This window comes from Aptenodytes patagonicus, chromosome 1 (assembly GCF_965638725.1).
Source record: "Aptenodytes patagonicus chromosome 1, bAptPat1.pri.cur, whole genome shotgun sequence".
Classification (NCBI taxonomy): domain Eukaryota; kingdom Metazoa; phylum Chordata; class Aves; order Sphenisciformes; family Spheniscidae; genus Aptenodytes; species Aptenodytes patagonicus.
Window position 1 is genome coordinate 99,091,693 of NC_134949.1, and position 16,174 is coordinate 99,107,866.

Genomic DNA, 16,174 nt, shown 5'->3' on the forward strand with positions numbered 1-16,174 from the left:
TAAAAACATTATTTTTGAAGGTTTTCATTGGAAAGCTGTGGCAAAAGATAAACCCACCATTTATTATACTGCCAATGCCATTGTATAAATAATGGTTACAAGTATTAATGTATGAGTCATGAATAAAACGTTTGCTCAAATGCTACCTCCTGCACTCCTCATGATAATCTCAAGGAAAGTTAAATTTGCAATTATAGTTCTGAACATTCAGCATCTTTATTTTTCACTAGAGCTAAGAATGATGAAGGACAACTTTCAGACTTCACTAACCTATTTATTTATTTGTTTGTTTGTTTATTTAATTATTAGCAAAGCATCCCACAGAGGTCAAGGAAAGGATGAAAACTCTTGACATAGAACCCTTGTTTTTAAGAAACATGGAAAAATTAGAGACATCTGCGTACTTGGTGTATAAGGTCAGTTAATTATGAAACAGCTGGTGGTCTGCAGAAGAGACATGCCAGAAATGGCTAGCATTTATTTAGTGTATTCCTGAGAAGAAAGCTTTTAGGACATAGCCTATGTCACTGTCGTGGTTTAACCCATCAGGCAGCTAAGTCAGATAGCTAAACACCACACAGCCGTTCGCTCACTCCCCCCTCACCCCCAGTGGGATGAGGGAGAGAATCGGGGAAAAAAAAGTAAAATTCGTGGGTTGAGATAAAGACAGTTTAATAAGACAGAAAAGGAAGGGAAAATAAAATAATAATAATAATAATGATAAAAGAGTATACAAAACAAGTGATGCACAGTGCAATTGCTCACCACCCACTAACTGATGCCCAGCCAGTTCCCAAGCAGCGATCACTGCCCCCCGGCCAACTCCCCCCAGACTGAGCATGACGTCGTATGGTATAGAATATCCCTGTGGCCAGTTTGGGTCAGCTGTCCTGGCTGTCACCTGTCCTCCAAGAGGTGTTCAAGGATCACAATTTCTGTCAATGGCCATGCATGTGATAGTTTGGAAAAGACCTTAGCTGTGAAGGCTGGCAGATGTGTAGATTTGCTATACTTGAGTGGCCCAGTCCCTGTTTGGCAGATGGTGAGGTGCTGGTGCTGGACACAGATGGCCTTCTCTGGTGGAGGGGCTGCTGTTCCAACCCACCCAGTTTGCTGTAATCAAGCAGGCCACCCCTCGTTGGTCTCATATCCGTGACCCCAAGCATTACGAAGTAGAGACATGGGAGAAGGCAGTAGGGGGAAATGCTTTCTCTTGTATTGACGATACAGCCATACCCTGCTGTCCCCCAAGCATGTGTTTATGAAAGGTGTGATGGTTAGCGATATGATGGGTGATGAAGCAGTTTTTCTGTGAGACTGAATTCCTTTAGCCTTGATTGATCTTGGTTCATCTGAGGAAGATGAGGCTGAAGACAATGATAAGGTAAAGTTCAGAAAGATGCAGCAAGAAAGTTCCTGGTAAAAGAGGAAGTTCAGTCACACAGATGAAGCAGCTGAGATCTTTCAGGATGGTGATCCTGAAAGCCATGCTGAAAAGACAGCATGTTCTCCAGCTGACAATCCTTGTGCAGCTCCTCCTGCCTCTCTGTCCTCCACACTATACATATTGTTCCTCTATATTTAAAACACATGTATTAAGTCCCCCCAAGCATCTGCCCTCTACTTCTTATGGGAAAAGTTGCTTTGCTATCTGGCAACTTGACCGCTTCATATACGAGAGCGATGACAGCCTGCAGAGCAGGATGACACAACTCTGAAACACCAGATAGAGAAGCAACAATTAACAGAGGGTTCTCATTTTGTTTTAAGTGTGTTTGGCCACTGCCACAGCAACTAAAGGTGAGCAAATGCTCTTTCTGAAACCTGCTTTTATTCCACTCTCCTCACTTTTACATTAATCCAGAATCTGAAGGCCTTACAAACCTGGAGGCCTCATAAATCTGCAGAGCATGTGCTGACAGGCAGTGCCCTGGGACACTCCAGCATTGCGATGAGTGGAGGGCTCAAGGTGGCCAGCTCCAGGACCTTACGAGCATGAGGCAGCGCTAAGACAGACCTAGAAAAAAAGCCCACACTTGTCTGCCAGCCTGTCAGTTGTTAGATTTTCTGATATCTTTTGCCCTCTCCCTCCACAACCACATTGGTCTAAGGTCTTCTACGCCTAGTGAAAGGTGCCACACACAAGTACCAGATGACCATGGCTTTGGCCTTGTCTGTACACCTAAGGAAAATATATATTGTCTGTCTGGGAGCCAGCTACATTACGGAGAGCTGATTGCAATCACAAGCAGTTATTGCAGTAGCAGGGAGTGTAAATTAGCCTGGAGAAGGTGCTTCACCTCTTCATTCGGTAGTCTGTTTGGTCTCATAATTTGGGCACTGCGTGTGATCTCCTCATCTGAGTTATATTTTGCCCTCTGCCACAGGTTCAATACAGTACTTTGGACAAATCTGGTTATCTATGCTGCACTTCGTCATCAGTTACGTGCAGACCATATTTTCTTCTCTAACATTGCTGTAAAAACTTACTAACTTTGTATTTGAGCATACCGATATTTTCATATGCTTACATACAAGCACAGGACAAGCAAAGGATAGAGAATAACCAGAGAACTGCAAATTACATCTCATTTTCAGAATTGTTTCTTGACATTTTTAAGTGGCCCTGGAAAGTATTAACAAGAATCCTACTCAAAGTCCTCAAAGCACTGTCCCACTTCTTCACCTCTACTGCACCATAATGGCAACCCTGTCCACAATAGCAGTTTTGTGAGCAGAGCACAGAGAGGAGCCTGCAGGCTACAACTCATAAACAAAGCTGTAGTATGAGATTAAAGAAATAAAGAAAAGAAGGTTTACCTGGTTCAGATCAAAGATATCGAACACTCATTTAATGTATATATCTCCCTGTGGATCCAGCCCTTGCAGACCCAAGAGTTTCTTGAATTCATGCAGACTAAGTTCCCCAGACGGGCATTCTCTCATAAATTTGCTGTAATAATGGTGCATCTCTGGGGCAGGACCATCACCTGGTAATGATTCTTTGGTGCCCATGTGACTGTGCAGAAAGTGTCTCTTTTTTTTCTATTCACGTTTATCTCTCTCAGGTTCAGAGTCTTGCTCATGACCAGAACTCAGACAAATACTGCATTTAAATGGCCACAGTTAACCTCTTACAACGTAAGTTTCTATTTTTATTTAGTTACTATCTGTACTCATGTGAGATTACCTTTAATGCCCAGTTCTAAACCAGATGGGATTTCAGAATGTGGCTAAAGTACAAGTAGAGAGAGCCATGCTCAAATTATAGTTCATAAAAATCCAGACTCTCCCACTGACTACAAACAAGAAGGCTTGAACACTCCTCAAGTGCCCATGAACTTTTGAAGATTAAACAGGAAGATACAGACATTGCCATCGTTTTAGCCAAAACTGGTTCAGTAGGCAAAGCACATACAGCAGGTACATACACAGGCAACACACAGGTTGGTGTGTTGCCTTTCCCCAGAGACCATCTCTGAGCCCTAGAGCTGCTGTGTGATCCCAGTGACTAAGGTAGAGTGGGGACACATCTCGTGGGCATCTCATCTGCAGGCGAGTGCCGGCTGGAGCAGTGGGGGTGAGTGAAAAGGAAGCGAGGACAAGGGAGGTGAAAGAATATAAGCAGACAAGCCTCTTGGATATGCACAGCCTGACAAAAATCCTGAATTTTTTTCCTCATCCACCATGCCCTGCTCTTAAAGCAATGACCAATCATTGTGTCAAACACCGGAGAAAGACAGGGCACCAGGAACATGACGTAGGCAGGCTGCAAACTCTGCATGATATGATTGGGTAAGAACTGTCCATCAGCAAGTCACCCAGTGCTAGTCATCCTTCCTCTTTTATCTCTTCCACTTGGAAAATGGCAGCTCTCTTGCATCTCTTCACATGACCTTGTGCAAATGCTGTTCACAGGATCCTACTTAGGCATAGGGAACTTGGGAGTTGCTCACATCTACTGATCCCTCTCCCCTCCCTCCTATTTTCTTCCCCCCGAAAAACACACTACTGCTACTGTCTTCCAAATAGCAAGTCTTGGGAAAGTGTACCCATGGTGACTGAGACACAAGAGAGACCGCTGCACTGACTTAAAGATGGGGCCTTAGAAGTCAGATTTTTGTCAGATTTCGTACATTCTGGTAAGAAACGTGCAAGAGAATGTTACTTTAAAATAATTTCAACTTTAATACCTGTTTTCAGGATCCCTTTAGTTTAATAACAATAACTAAAATACCTGTAAAAGACAGCAAAAATACATGGGAAAAAAGTGATCTGATTTATAATTCAGTCTCACAGCATCCCTCACTCCTAGTGGGGGAGTGGAATAGTATATAAGAGCTGATATTACACCTGACAAAAAAAGGAAGGTGAGTTTTATGGAGCACAAAAAGGCTAAAATTTATAACCTGCTGCATAGTTTGACAGCACTTAATAAACTCACAGACAAAGCATGTGCTGAGATAGTAGAAATTCTACAGAAATCACCTGTTCCTGAAGCCAACAGCAATGGAACATTTCTACTTTTATAAATAAAAGTAGAAAAATTCATAACAACGTGGAGCTGAACTGATGAAATTAATATAGCAAAGCCATTTTGAAGAACTCTGAAACAATGGGTATAGAGACTAGTCTGTATATAGGAAGCCCAGTGAAGCAATTCCAAATGAGCTATATGTAGCAAACTGAACTGATGCTAAAAGGTGAAGGTAAAATTACAGTATCTATTGAGATCTACATTAGAGATGCCAAGAAGCTTTCTAGAGTCTGTACAATATTCTGGGAATTAAGAAAAAGAAACAAACAGGCAACAGTGGGAATATATACTTGCACTGACAATGACAGTCCTGTAATAAAGAAGATTGCTGTTTCAAGGACAGACTGTTGCTGAACTGCAAGACAATGGGGCAGACAGAAAATGCACATTGCAGGTAAAGCAAAACTGTCTCTGTAGGGAAACATGAGAAAAAAATCAGATTCATTAATCCCACTCTGAAAATGGTATAAAATCTCATCAGTTTTGGAAGGGATGATGTCATCTAGATTGCTTTAAAAATGAAAAAGGGTAGTCTTTTGACAGAGTTTGAAAATAGCAGTTGCTCTTTTAAAAAAAAACGAATCAAAAAAACCCAACCCACTTCACAGCAGGGTGATCAGGAACTACATTTATAGAAAAAATGGCAGAAAAAAAACCCAATAAAGATGACGTTCTCTTTCTCTTGGGTATTATGAAAGCAGCAGTAACTTGACTGTAGGCAGCAGGTACTAAATCCCTGTGTTGTGAAACAAGGAGGTCGCACATATTTCCACTCTGATAGATTCAACTGAATGCTTACCTGTTTGAAGTGTAAGACAAAAAAGACAACTGCTAGCACCTGAAGTGGCAAATGCCATGTTTTAAATGCATTTGAATAAAAAGCTTATCTATAGATTTTTTATCTAAAAGTTGTGTCATCTTTGTCAATTAACTTTTTGTCTTTTCCTCTTGATATTTTAATCCATTCTGACTCACTCCAGCCCCGTTCCCTTTTTCCTTCCTCAGCATTTTCTACCCGCTGTTTGCTCTGAAAAATGCCATTTCTCTCTCCTGTGTGACTTAGCTCGTGCTTCTGGACTTTGCCCCATCTCTCTCTTCTTCTATTCCCTTTCTTCCCTGCACTTCACTGCTATCAGATGCTGGGTCCTACCAGTGCTGAGTGCATACAGATATCTGCCACTGCTCATTTCAGTTGCAGAGGGGAGCTACCTGGGCAGGACCACAGAAAGCACCATTGCAGGCATTCCCATGTCCCTGCCTAGCCAGCTGAGTTAAAAGCATAGTGTCCTTCCCCCTGTCCTGCCATCTCCTCTATTAACATCACTGCTAGCTCCCCACATGCATATGGCTACTCCTCATCTCCAGCCAGCTTCAGAGTCCATTTATGTCTCTTAAGGCAAATGCAACCAGCTCACACAGACCTGGGTGAGCTGTTTTCACAGGGACCACCTAGGCTGCCCAAATGAAAGAAAGTCATCTGCACAAGATGATACAAAATTGTAGAAAAAGGAAGTTATCCTCCAGGAAGAGCTGGAATGGCCTATCCTGGCCAGAAAATTTACCCCATGGAAGTTTGAAAGTCCCATCTTCTCCCTATAGGTCACCCTACACTTTTCTAAGTATTTGAATGAGTGTTTAACTTCTAAATTCTGCTTTCCTCCTCCTGTATCTTCATCAGAATGGTAGCTTGCTTTTAAGGATTGTTTTCCTCTCCTTCATAAACCAGAAAGCTTTTGCCCTGATGAGGCACGTTTCTAGTAGGACACAACCTCCAATCTCTCTGTCTGAGAGGAGAGGACTCACCAAATTCCTGCTAACTCAAGCATGGGGATGAGGAAAAGAGAGGTCATTGCTGCTTTCTGTGGCATTTTAACCATGGCATACACAGCAAAGTGTGTGGGAATATAAGTACAATTGCTTAATTATTCTCTCATTGAAAACACTGATCAAGCACTGGCACAACTTTGTTAGTTCATAATCACATTCCTTGTATGCCTGCTGTTATGTTTCTACAAGCAATGAACTCCTTGGGTTTGTGTATGGATTTAAAACAGAAACAGAAAGCAGCGACCATTTAAAAATACATTTGTAAAAGCCTATTACGTCCGATTCCTTTTTGTACTACTGCTTCGTTATTCCTGACATGGAGATTATGAATGTAGCACGATGATAGATGTCCTAGTGATGAGGTAAGCAATTGTGCTTATCTTAGTTGGGCGCAGTCTAGCCTAGGCTTTTTTTTGCCATTAAACTAACCGCTTACAGATGTGATTTTGTGGGTGTTGTCAGCCACACACGCTACAGCACACCGGTATCTATAAATAACCAGCAGACCATGCATAATGAAGTAACAAGTCTTATACTTCCCACAGAACCATTTGTAATGCAGTTGTTTTCATTTTAATGATTATGGGAAGTGCTCTGAGATACCGACTTCATGTTTTCCTTTTGGAGTTAAAGACTTAACACAATGGGTGCCCACTCCTGAAGCTGTTATTTTTGTCAAGGTTTCTAGCTGCCAAAGAGATGCATCCTCCTTTGTCAGGAGGATAAGTCAGGAATACTTTCTTTTTGTAGCTATTGCAAATTCACTGATTTTCCCGAACTCAGGGTTGGCAAGAGCTTGGGCTATGCCTTGCCTTGTGGGCATCAGGGAGCTGCAAGTGGGACCAACAACCTCTGATTAAGGACAGAGAGGCAGTGTAATGATTGTTAAACTGTTACTTTTAAGTGGTCTTATTAGAAATGAAGGGAAAGAGTCTGGTCCTCCAGGGAAAATCTGAGAAGCCAATGAAATGTTCTGACTCCAGCTGGAAGAAATAAAAAGAAAATAAAATCCTGAATTTTTGCATGCTGATAATCTGGGGAGGAAGGGGGGGACCTGCCCCCCCCCCCCAATACTTAATTTTGAAAATTTTTTAAATACTTGGTTTTCAACCATCTGTAGCTACCATTAGTTTAAATTTATAAAAAGTAATTTAATAAATTCTTGTTTCAAAAGTCCCCAAAATCTTTGTGTTAAGGGTAATATCTCCGAGTTAACCCCCACCCCAACAACATTTTGATGCCATAGGCTGTTGTCATGAAGGATTTCAGCTTAGACAAATTGAATTTTTCCAGTTAATAATGTTACATATAGATCCTTAAACAACTCTAAATCCCAGCTTCCTAGTTTATCTGGCTATGCAGCACTGTATTTGGAAGAACTTTGGATATTAAAGCATCATTTTTCTTTTTTTTTTTTCTTCTTTTCCCACCAGCAATAAAATCCACTGAGTTAAGCACTTTGGAAGAGGGAAAACCAAGCCAATAGAGAGAGAGACATCAGTAAACATTTAATTAAAAGGAAAGGCTGTCTTCCCTGATTAGGTACCGTTGTTTTATTTGGAGATGTTCTCCTTCTTGGTGCCTGAAGTCTTTCCCAAACTGAGCAGACACTGAGCAACTTGCATCTCCTAGTGGCTCTGGTTAGCAAGGCAAGGGTTTGTTGCAGTTGCTAAAGAGCACGGCGGTATTTCTGTCTAGTAATTCCTGTTCAAGTGCTTTTCTGGGCCAGTGGGAGAGACAGGCCCTACGGAGAGACACCCCGAGGGGCTGGATCTTGTGGCTGACATTGCCAGCCTCTTCTTCCTCTTACTGCAGCTGCACAAACTACCACATTTATTCCCGTATGTTGTTTTTGTCCAAGTATCAGCTCTGCTTCTGATGGAAAATGAATCTTTTCAACACTTTTTCTCTGCAGCTTGCATTTCAGTTCCACAAGTGTTTCAGTTAACGTAAGAAGAAGGGATGAGACACTGTTTCCTCCTTCCACTCTTTGAATGTTTATTTCCATCTCTTCATATTTGTGCCTTAATTTTGTTGATTTGACTTTTGGGTTTTTTTGTTGTTGTTGTTTTACATTTCACTTATTTATTCCCCCTCCTGGAAGGCTGGTATCTACTTATCCTATTTCTGCCTGTTCCTGTTTTTTGACTGTACTTTTCCCCCTGCATTTCTTGATTCTTTCCATTTATCTTTTAGAATTAGTAACATGGTCTTCTGATTTCTGATCTATGCAATAATTCAAATCTACCTTCCTTCCACTGCTCAGCTTTAAAAGTTGCTTTTTTAAAGGGGAAGTAGGGAAGTAAAACTAGCTATATTACTCTTTTACAAACTTTCCAAATAAGAATTAAAATGGTGGTAATAAAATAAAGAAAAAAAAATTAGATACATTGTAACTGTCCAAAAATGCGGCTCAATAGATCTGAAGAGACTTTGCTTTGGAAATGGTGGGGAAAATAATTTTTTAAGAGGAGAGTGAAGACAGAAATATTCACACAACCTTCCAGTAGTGAAAGGGGGGAACATGAGGGTTTTAAGACTCTCGTCCAGCCCCACCTGGGGGGGGTAGATTTTTGAAGAACTCTTCTCTTAAACAGCCTAAATGACATTGAAAAGAGTCTAACAAATCCAGTTTTCTCAGTTTAAGTAATGCTGCACAGCTGCTAGAAATTAATAAGGAAAACCCCAATTTCTGGTTACCTAATGCTTCTTATTTGATGTCACTAGGCCAAAGTCCTCTACTGTTCATGCTAACACATACATTTTCATGATGAAAATAGTCCAAGAAAATTTCTTACCTAATTCTTGTCAAAGATGTGAAACACCTACTCAGCATACTTTTTGCCTGAGGGTTCATATCACGTAAACCCAGTATTGTCTTAAACTCAGGGAGAGTAAGTTGCCTGGAGGGGCAATGGTTCAGAAATTTCTGGTACCATATACTGTTTTCTATTGCAGCAAAATCATCAGCTGATTCCTCGGCACCTATAGCAGCGTCTGCCCTTCCTCTCTATTCATGCTGCACTGTTTGCCTTTGCGCAGTGCTCCGATGTTCCCTGGCTCAGCTGCAGCTAGAATTCACCAACAAACCAGGAGCTGTAGAACTACCGTAAACCTCTTAAAGATCCCTGCAGATCTGGATTAGGCAAAAATAGAAACTCCATGGGATCTTCCTTCGTGACCTGTTTGAATGCAAGCAGGCTTGTCAATAAGTGGGTGCTTTTCTCTGGCCAGAGCTACCTCAACACCTCGACGTGTTCCCGGGGCTCAACCTGCTTCTGCAGGGGTTCTCTTTTAGACAAAACAAGAAATTTGTGCTCACGTTGTGCAAGATACTATGTCAGGTTTGCAGCCTTGATACTCTTGCTAAACTTACAATGCTTTGCACTAAAAATGCGTTGGCTAAGATGACTTTGAATGCTTCCCAAACTATGAAATGGTGTTGCTGTGCTTTGTTTGGATGCTTTGCATTCAGCCCCTTGGAAAACGGGGAGAATCATAAATCCTGCTAATGATGTGTATGGTGACTCTGGTGTGTGCCAGTAAGCATTCATCCAGCTGAAGGAAGATAATATATAAAATAGATCATACAGTATCATAACATTAGCATTGAAAACAAATGTTCTGATAATCACCCACAGGAAACATCAGGTTATTTAAATACAAAAACTGGTGAAATTCACCCATCACAACCTGAAGAAAGGATATAAATCAGAGCTAGTGAAATTCAGGAAGGGGACTTTTTAACTGAAGGCAGACTCTTTGTGACTCTCCAATTAAAAGTACATACTTTGAATTTGACTTAACATCCCATCTAAATAAAGCATGTGATAAATACTTTTCATACAGTCTTAAGGTAAAAAGAACTAGGAACATGTCCTTATTTATATAATTCTGAAACAGTAAGAGCGTGGGGAGGCACTAAAAAGTAGTCCTATTGCTTCATTTGCATAATCCACTTAACACACACGTTCTGTTCATACAGTCTCAGTGATAGGTTTTCAGATAATACAGTGATAGAAATTTGAATATTTAAAGCATGGCATTTTCAGTATCATAGAAACTGGAAGCTGATAGAGGCACCTTCGGCAATTTCAGGTTCAGGGAGAAACTTGTAGCACACTGAAGTCTGCTAATTGCTTGAAATCTCACTTCCTAAATGCCAAATACATGCTGCAAGAGATGAGATCCCAAATTCTTTTCCTTGTGCAGTAATGTCAAAGATCTGGCAGTGATTTTTACCATCATGGCACTAGACAAAATCTGATCCTCTTCACAGAAGAAAAAAACCATCTAGACTTCAGGAAAAAAAAAAAAAAAAGAAAACTAATCCTGCAGTTTTCATCTTCAAAATATCATTGCATTGCAGTGGGAAAGATGTTACAACACTTCAGAACCTTGACTTATGTGTAGATACAAAAAAAATTGTATCTGCTTATTCTGTTAAGAAAGAGTTAAACAGTTTCCGCTGACTAAATCAGGTAGGTTGTTATTCCACTGAAGTATAAGGGAGGGTGAAGAGACTTGGTTCATCTAACCTGCGAAGAGCTGAGTCATCTTGTAATAAGATCCTTCAGGTCTGCTAAGCGTGGAAAGGAGTCTTGAGCTGGATTTCTGCATTAAGACCAGAATCCAGAAGAGAAATGCATTTTGATTTTACTACACATAAGTCATGCTCTTCTTAGAGAAGCGTCGATATAGTCAGAATGATCAAGAACAGTATGCGGATACTGTTACTGAGAAAGCCGGCGCCAAGCCATAAAAATCCCATTGTGTGTTACTCTTGGCAAGCTGGTATGCCAACAGCTCGTTCTTCTTCTTATGTAGTTTGGTTTCCTAAGCCAGCCTGAAGCCCCATAGAATGACTTCACAGGAAACATACATTACAACAGATAAATATACACATCATATCAAACTAAACAGATGTGGTGTGAATCCCAAAGGGAAGCTTATGAAATCCTGGCATGTGGCTGGAGAGGTCCTGGTCCTCGTTTGCCACAGGCTTTTCAGTGAGGCTCTCACAAGACTTTATTCAAGGCAAGAGAAAAATAAAACTGAGCTACAGCTTATCTAGATGCTATGTGTAGTATCTGAATCTTGCAGTTATACGGTTGCCATTTCATTAAAAATTATACTGTTGCTATTTCATCAAAAATAGATTTTTTTTTCTATTATTAAAAAGGAAAAAGTAAAACATTCAGGCAAAACATTGTGGTTCATTTAATTAATTTCCTCTAAGTGTTTAAGCCTTTCCAGCCACTAAATTATACAAATAGATTGGACAAGCAGAAAAACTCGCCAGCCTTTTATCTGGTAGTAAATGCCACATTCTTCATATTATTTCCAGCTGCAAAAGGATGCAGACTGTACAGTCCCAGGTATATGACTATTCTAAATATGCCATTCCAGTCCTGCCTTCTAAATAACTTTTCCTGGGCCTATTGCTGCAACAGCTCAATTAAGAAAATATACAATAAAATCTATGCCTCAGATTACAGTAGCTAATGGAGGATTGTTACAACATCTTGCAGAATGGGAAATGAATATCAGATCTTTAGCGGGAGCTCATTATTAAATAATGAAGTTATAAGCCTAGCATAAGCAGTTTTATAGTGGATTTTATGAAGCCCTAAAGGCCAAATCGTTGTTTAATTTCATTAAAATGGGGGGAAGACTTCCAAACGGATAAACATCTTTTTCTGTCTAACATGGAACATTAATTAAACAAGCTTTTCTGGGAACAGCAGAACAAAAGCTTAGATTTGTACAGCCTCTGTCTTTTGTCCCCTAAATCTCCGCACCCTGGTACGCCAGCTCCACCCTGTATCCTCACCAGGCAAAAGGAAACAAGTGCCTGATTATTTTGCCAGCCAGCTGTTGCCTTAAACAATGAATAAAAGCTGAACTCCGCATGAGTGGAGCATTCATTCTGGGTGTGTCCCTGCTGCCCAGCTGCCAATTTTTATGAAAACTTTAGGAACTAATTAGCTGAAATGCCTGCTGTTTGAAATTTCATTGAAATATGCCAATTGATTAAAAAGTTATGGGGAAACAGGAGAAAGGGGATCAGAGATTGATAGATAGGACTATGTAACAGTCAAACTCTGATGCGTGTATAACCTGACAAGTTTAAGGCATGCGTCTTAATATTCATCCGATAACTTGAGCAAGCTGCTCCCTGGGTGCTAAGCTATTTGTGCTGGAAGGGAAGCCCTGTGATTAGTAACTTGTAAAAAACCAACCAACCAAAAGACACGCCCTGCAAAAAAACCCCAAAAAACCAAAAAGCTCCCCACCTTTTTGGTTTGGAGCTCTTTCCCTGTTTAGACAGGTTCCAGGTTCACCTAAGGCTTGTCTTCATACAGAGTGACTAGCTACTTTTGCAAAATATTTTTTCCTTACAGAAAGGTACTCTAAACAACCTAGCTATAGAAGAGTATTCTTCACAACTGTAACATGTTGGATTGTAATGCTTGAAGTATATAAAAAGCAAGTATCAGTGTCTATATGCACATTCTCAGTACTATAAGTAGTATAAGCAACTGAAGAAAACTGTTACAGTTTTGATTACATGTAGTATTACAAAGACTACAAATAGTAGAGAAAGCTGAATGGGGTAAGTTGGATAAAGAGCAACCGTGCCCTGAAAGTTTGTATCATCTAATTTATTCTGCACTCTCTTCCTGTACTGGATGCACTATTTACTGAGTACAATAGATATTTTCAAATACATAGACCAATATCAGCAGTAGTGGCAAGTTCTCCTAGGCATTTCTGTTGGCGCAAAACTATTTGAAGGGTACTTTCTTCTTCCTTCTCCCCACCCTCAGTTATCTCATGGCAAACACTCAATTTCCCTATGCCTGTGGTTGGTCCTGCACTGGTATGCTAGCATCTTGACAGAAGCCTGATTTTCAGGAAGTGTTTATCTCACGTTCCAGTTTTCTAAAGAGAAACTAAAGCCAGCTGCAGGCTCAATTTTCTGAAACATCCTCAAGTCACTAGTTGCTTTGAAAGTATTTGTCTAAAACAAACTTTGGAAATATTTCCAAATATTTTTCAAGACCACTGAGATGTCAAGGGCTTTTTGGACTACACATTAAAGCTAAACTGAAAAAGCTCTTAGATGAGCTCAGACACTGTCCATGCGTGTTACCCAAGAAAGTTAGCATTGATAAAGCTTTACTGGGGAACATAATGCATCGATTTATTAGTTGAAAAGAACACAGTAAGTTGACAATTTCTGCCAGTCAGATTCCATGCTAATGGACTAGAAGTTTGCTCATCATCTGTAATTAGCACATTTATTGAGTTAGGTGATGCTACTTAATCAAATTCCAGTATATTTAACCATCTGGTAATTGGCGGGGGGAAGGAAAGAGGATGCGATGAGCCTTATTTTATAGGAAGAGTACTTGAAGATTATGTAAGAAAGAATTACATAATACCAAAAAAGCAATCTGAATTGGGGGTGGCAGTGGAAATATGCACAACAAGAAAACGGTGTAACAAAGGTACCGACTCTGGGAATTCTTAGTCTACTGGGCACCATACAAGAAATTAAATGTTGGATGTAAAAACACTCAAGGTACCTTATACTCTCAGCATTTTCTGAAACAAATATAATTCATTTCATAATAAAGAACAGAAAGGCCATTTCTGGAAATTGAAACTGTCTGGAGTAGTTCTGGCTACAATTTGGACCAGTTTTAACCTGCCACTAAAGTCATTTATGTAACGTAATAACACATTTTTCATTACATCTCTGAATTCATTGAGATCAATGACGTGGGTAGAGAACAGTAATGCTTTTTTTTTTTTAAATAAGTTTTTATACCATGATGGGCCCATCTGTTCTATTAGCTGGAAGCAGACTTTGATTGTGTAGTATTGACGATTCAGCCTAAACCTTATTTCAGTCAAGGACAAACACTTTTGTAGGAATTACAGACAAGTCTCCACTTCTTTTGTAGCGTTTGATAGAAAGTGTTATTTTGGCTTAAAGGGAAAATAACAAGGTGCAGTCTTCTGGATGGGTCTCATGGCTAGAAGAAACCTTATGAACACTGAGTTGGAAGAACATAAGACGGCAATGCAACTAACAGCCGCTGGATGCCTTTGGGATGACCTAGGATGTTAAGCAGTAAAATTGGGATGATGGATGAAAACCAGACAGATGTGTCTTTGGAAAAGGGGAATTGAGTGATACCAAACTAAGCCACAGAAGGTGCTCGGAATGAATCCAGCAATATTTTATTTGGTGACAGAAGGAATCATATTGTGTCTATGTTGCATATTCTTAAAGCATTAATACCTATGGACCCAGCCAAACACTTCCTGCTTTAAAAAAGATTTTTTGAGCAGAGTTATATAAATAAAACTTCCAATTATTAACACACTGAGAATAATAATAATAAAAATCCAGGCTTCAAAGATAAGCAACTATTCAACATGTATTAGAATGACTGTATGCAATTTTCAAAATGGCAAAATGTACTGGGAACAGAGCATTCAAAATTGTTTGCCTGCTACTCATGTTTATTTGCCCGTAGTTTTCTATTGAATCACCTCTGAATCACTTCCAATTACCTCTGAATAGTCAGCATTGCCAGCCCTCTGAGACACGTCGCTGAATGCATCAAATGATACAGCCATAAGAAAGCCAGTGATTTAAGAATGAATTCTTACCTTATTCATGTCAAATGTGTGAAATACTTGTTCAACGTAGCTGTTAGCTTCTGGAGTAAGTCTGTGTAGATCCAGGACGTGTTTAAATTCATGCAGACAAAGTTGTCCAGATGGGCACTCCTTCATAAATTTTGTGTACCAATGGTGAATTTCCATAGCATTAACGTCATCCGCTGATCCAGCAGCACCCATAGCATCAAATGTACCAGGTAACCTTTTTCAGTATTTATTCATACAAATGTTCGTTCTTGCTTCCCAACAACAATCATTCAAACACCAACTCTGCCTTTGAGAGCTACTTTAAACCTCTTACAGATCACTACCAATATAGACTAAGTAAATATAGCACCCTAGCAAGATTACTGGTGCCCAGTTTTAGTGCACCATGGTTTTATCAGCTGATTACAGTCTTTGTGCAGTTTGCAGAGCCTCAGCAGGGCGAGGACTGATTATGCTGATTCTCATCTTGCATTGGCATCTGTGGTGCTAAAGCTATGTAAACTGGATGAATATTGAATAAGGAACACACAGGGACTTTAAGAGTAGTTCTAAACCTTTGTTTTAATAATTCACAAGGTTTCACTAAACCTTCAGCCCCATTTTAATATTTGGATACCTTTTGTGCAGCTGCCTTGTACCAACTGACTTTTCATTTTTATTACTTCTGTATATACCGTGGTCCAAATCTTACCTTCTAGGCCACAACTGCAACATGATTTGACTTGGATAACCTGAAAAAACCTGAAAGCAGCTATACACTAAGCACAAAAAAATTGCCATTGTCTTTAGATGGCAGTTCTACAAGTATCCGAGTCTTGCATAAGCCAATGTTGTCCTAAAAACTGCTCCCCCCCACTGCCACTGCTCATTCAATCCCATGCTTTCCCTTCCCTTAGGCCAGCATGAGTGTTTGTGGTTGCACTTGGGAAAAACTGTAAGAAGAGATCCAGGCAAAAGTTTGCAATAAAATTGAATACTAATAAATATAGTTAGCTTTAGACAATGTCACTTAAATTTTGCATTGCCTGGTCTCACAAAACATTGGGTTGTACAAGAGAACAGATTAAGCAGGGGTGGAAAAGGGTGGCCAGCAGTAGAGGGGGTGCAGGACTGCTTCTTTTG

The 16,174-nt window shown here is 40.1% G+C and overlaps 1 protein-coding gene across 1 annotated transcript in view; it reads right to left on the reverse strand.

Annotated features, from left to right (window-relative positions):
- Nucleotides 1-15,294, reverse strand: part of GUCA1C (guanylate cyclase activator 1C) — a 32,565-nt gene extending 17,271 nt beyond the window's left edge. Inside the window, exon 1 of the mRNA XM_076328849.1 lies at nucleotides 15,053-15,294. Coding sequence (XP_076184964.1) covers nucleotides 15,053-15,244 — 192 coding nt within the window. The 5' untranslated portion in view covers nucleotides 15,245-15,294. The remainder of the gene's footprint in view (nucleotides 1-15,052) is intronic.
- Between the last annotated feature and the right edge of the window lie 880 nt (nucleotides 15,295-16,174).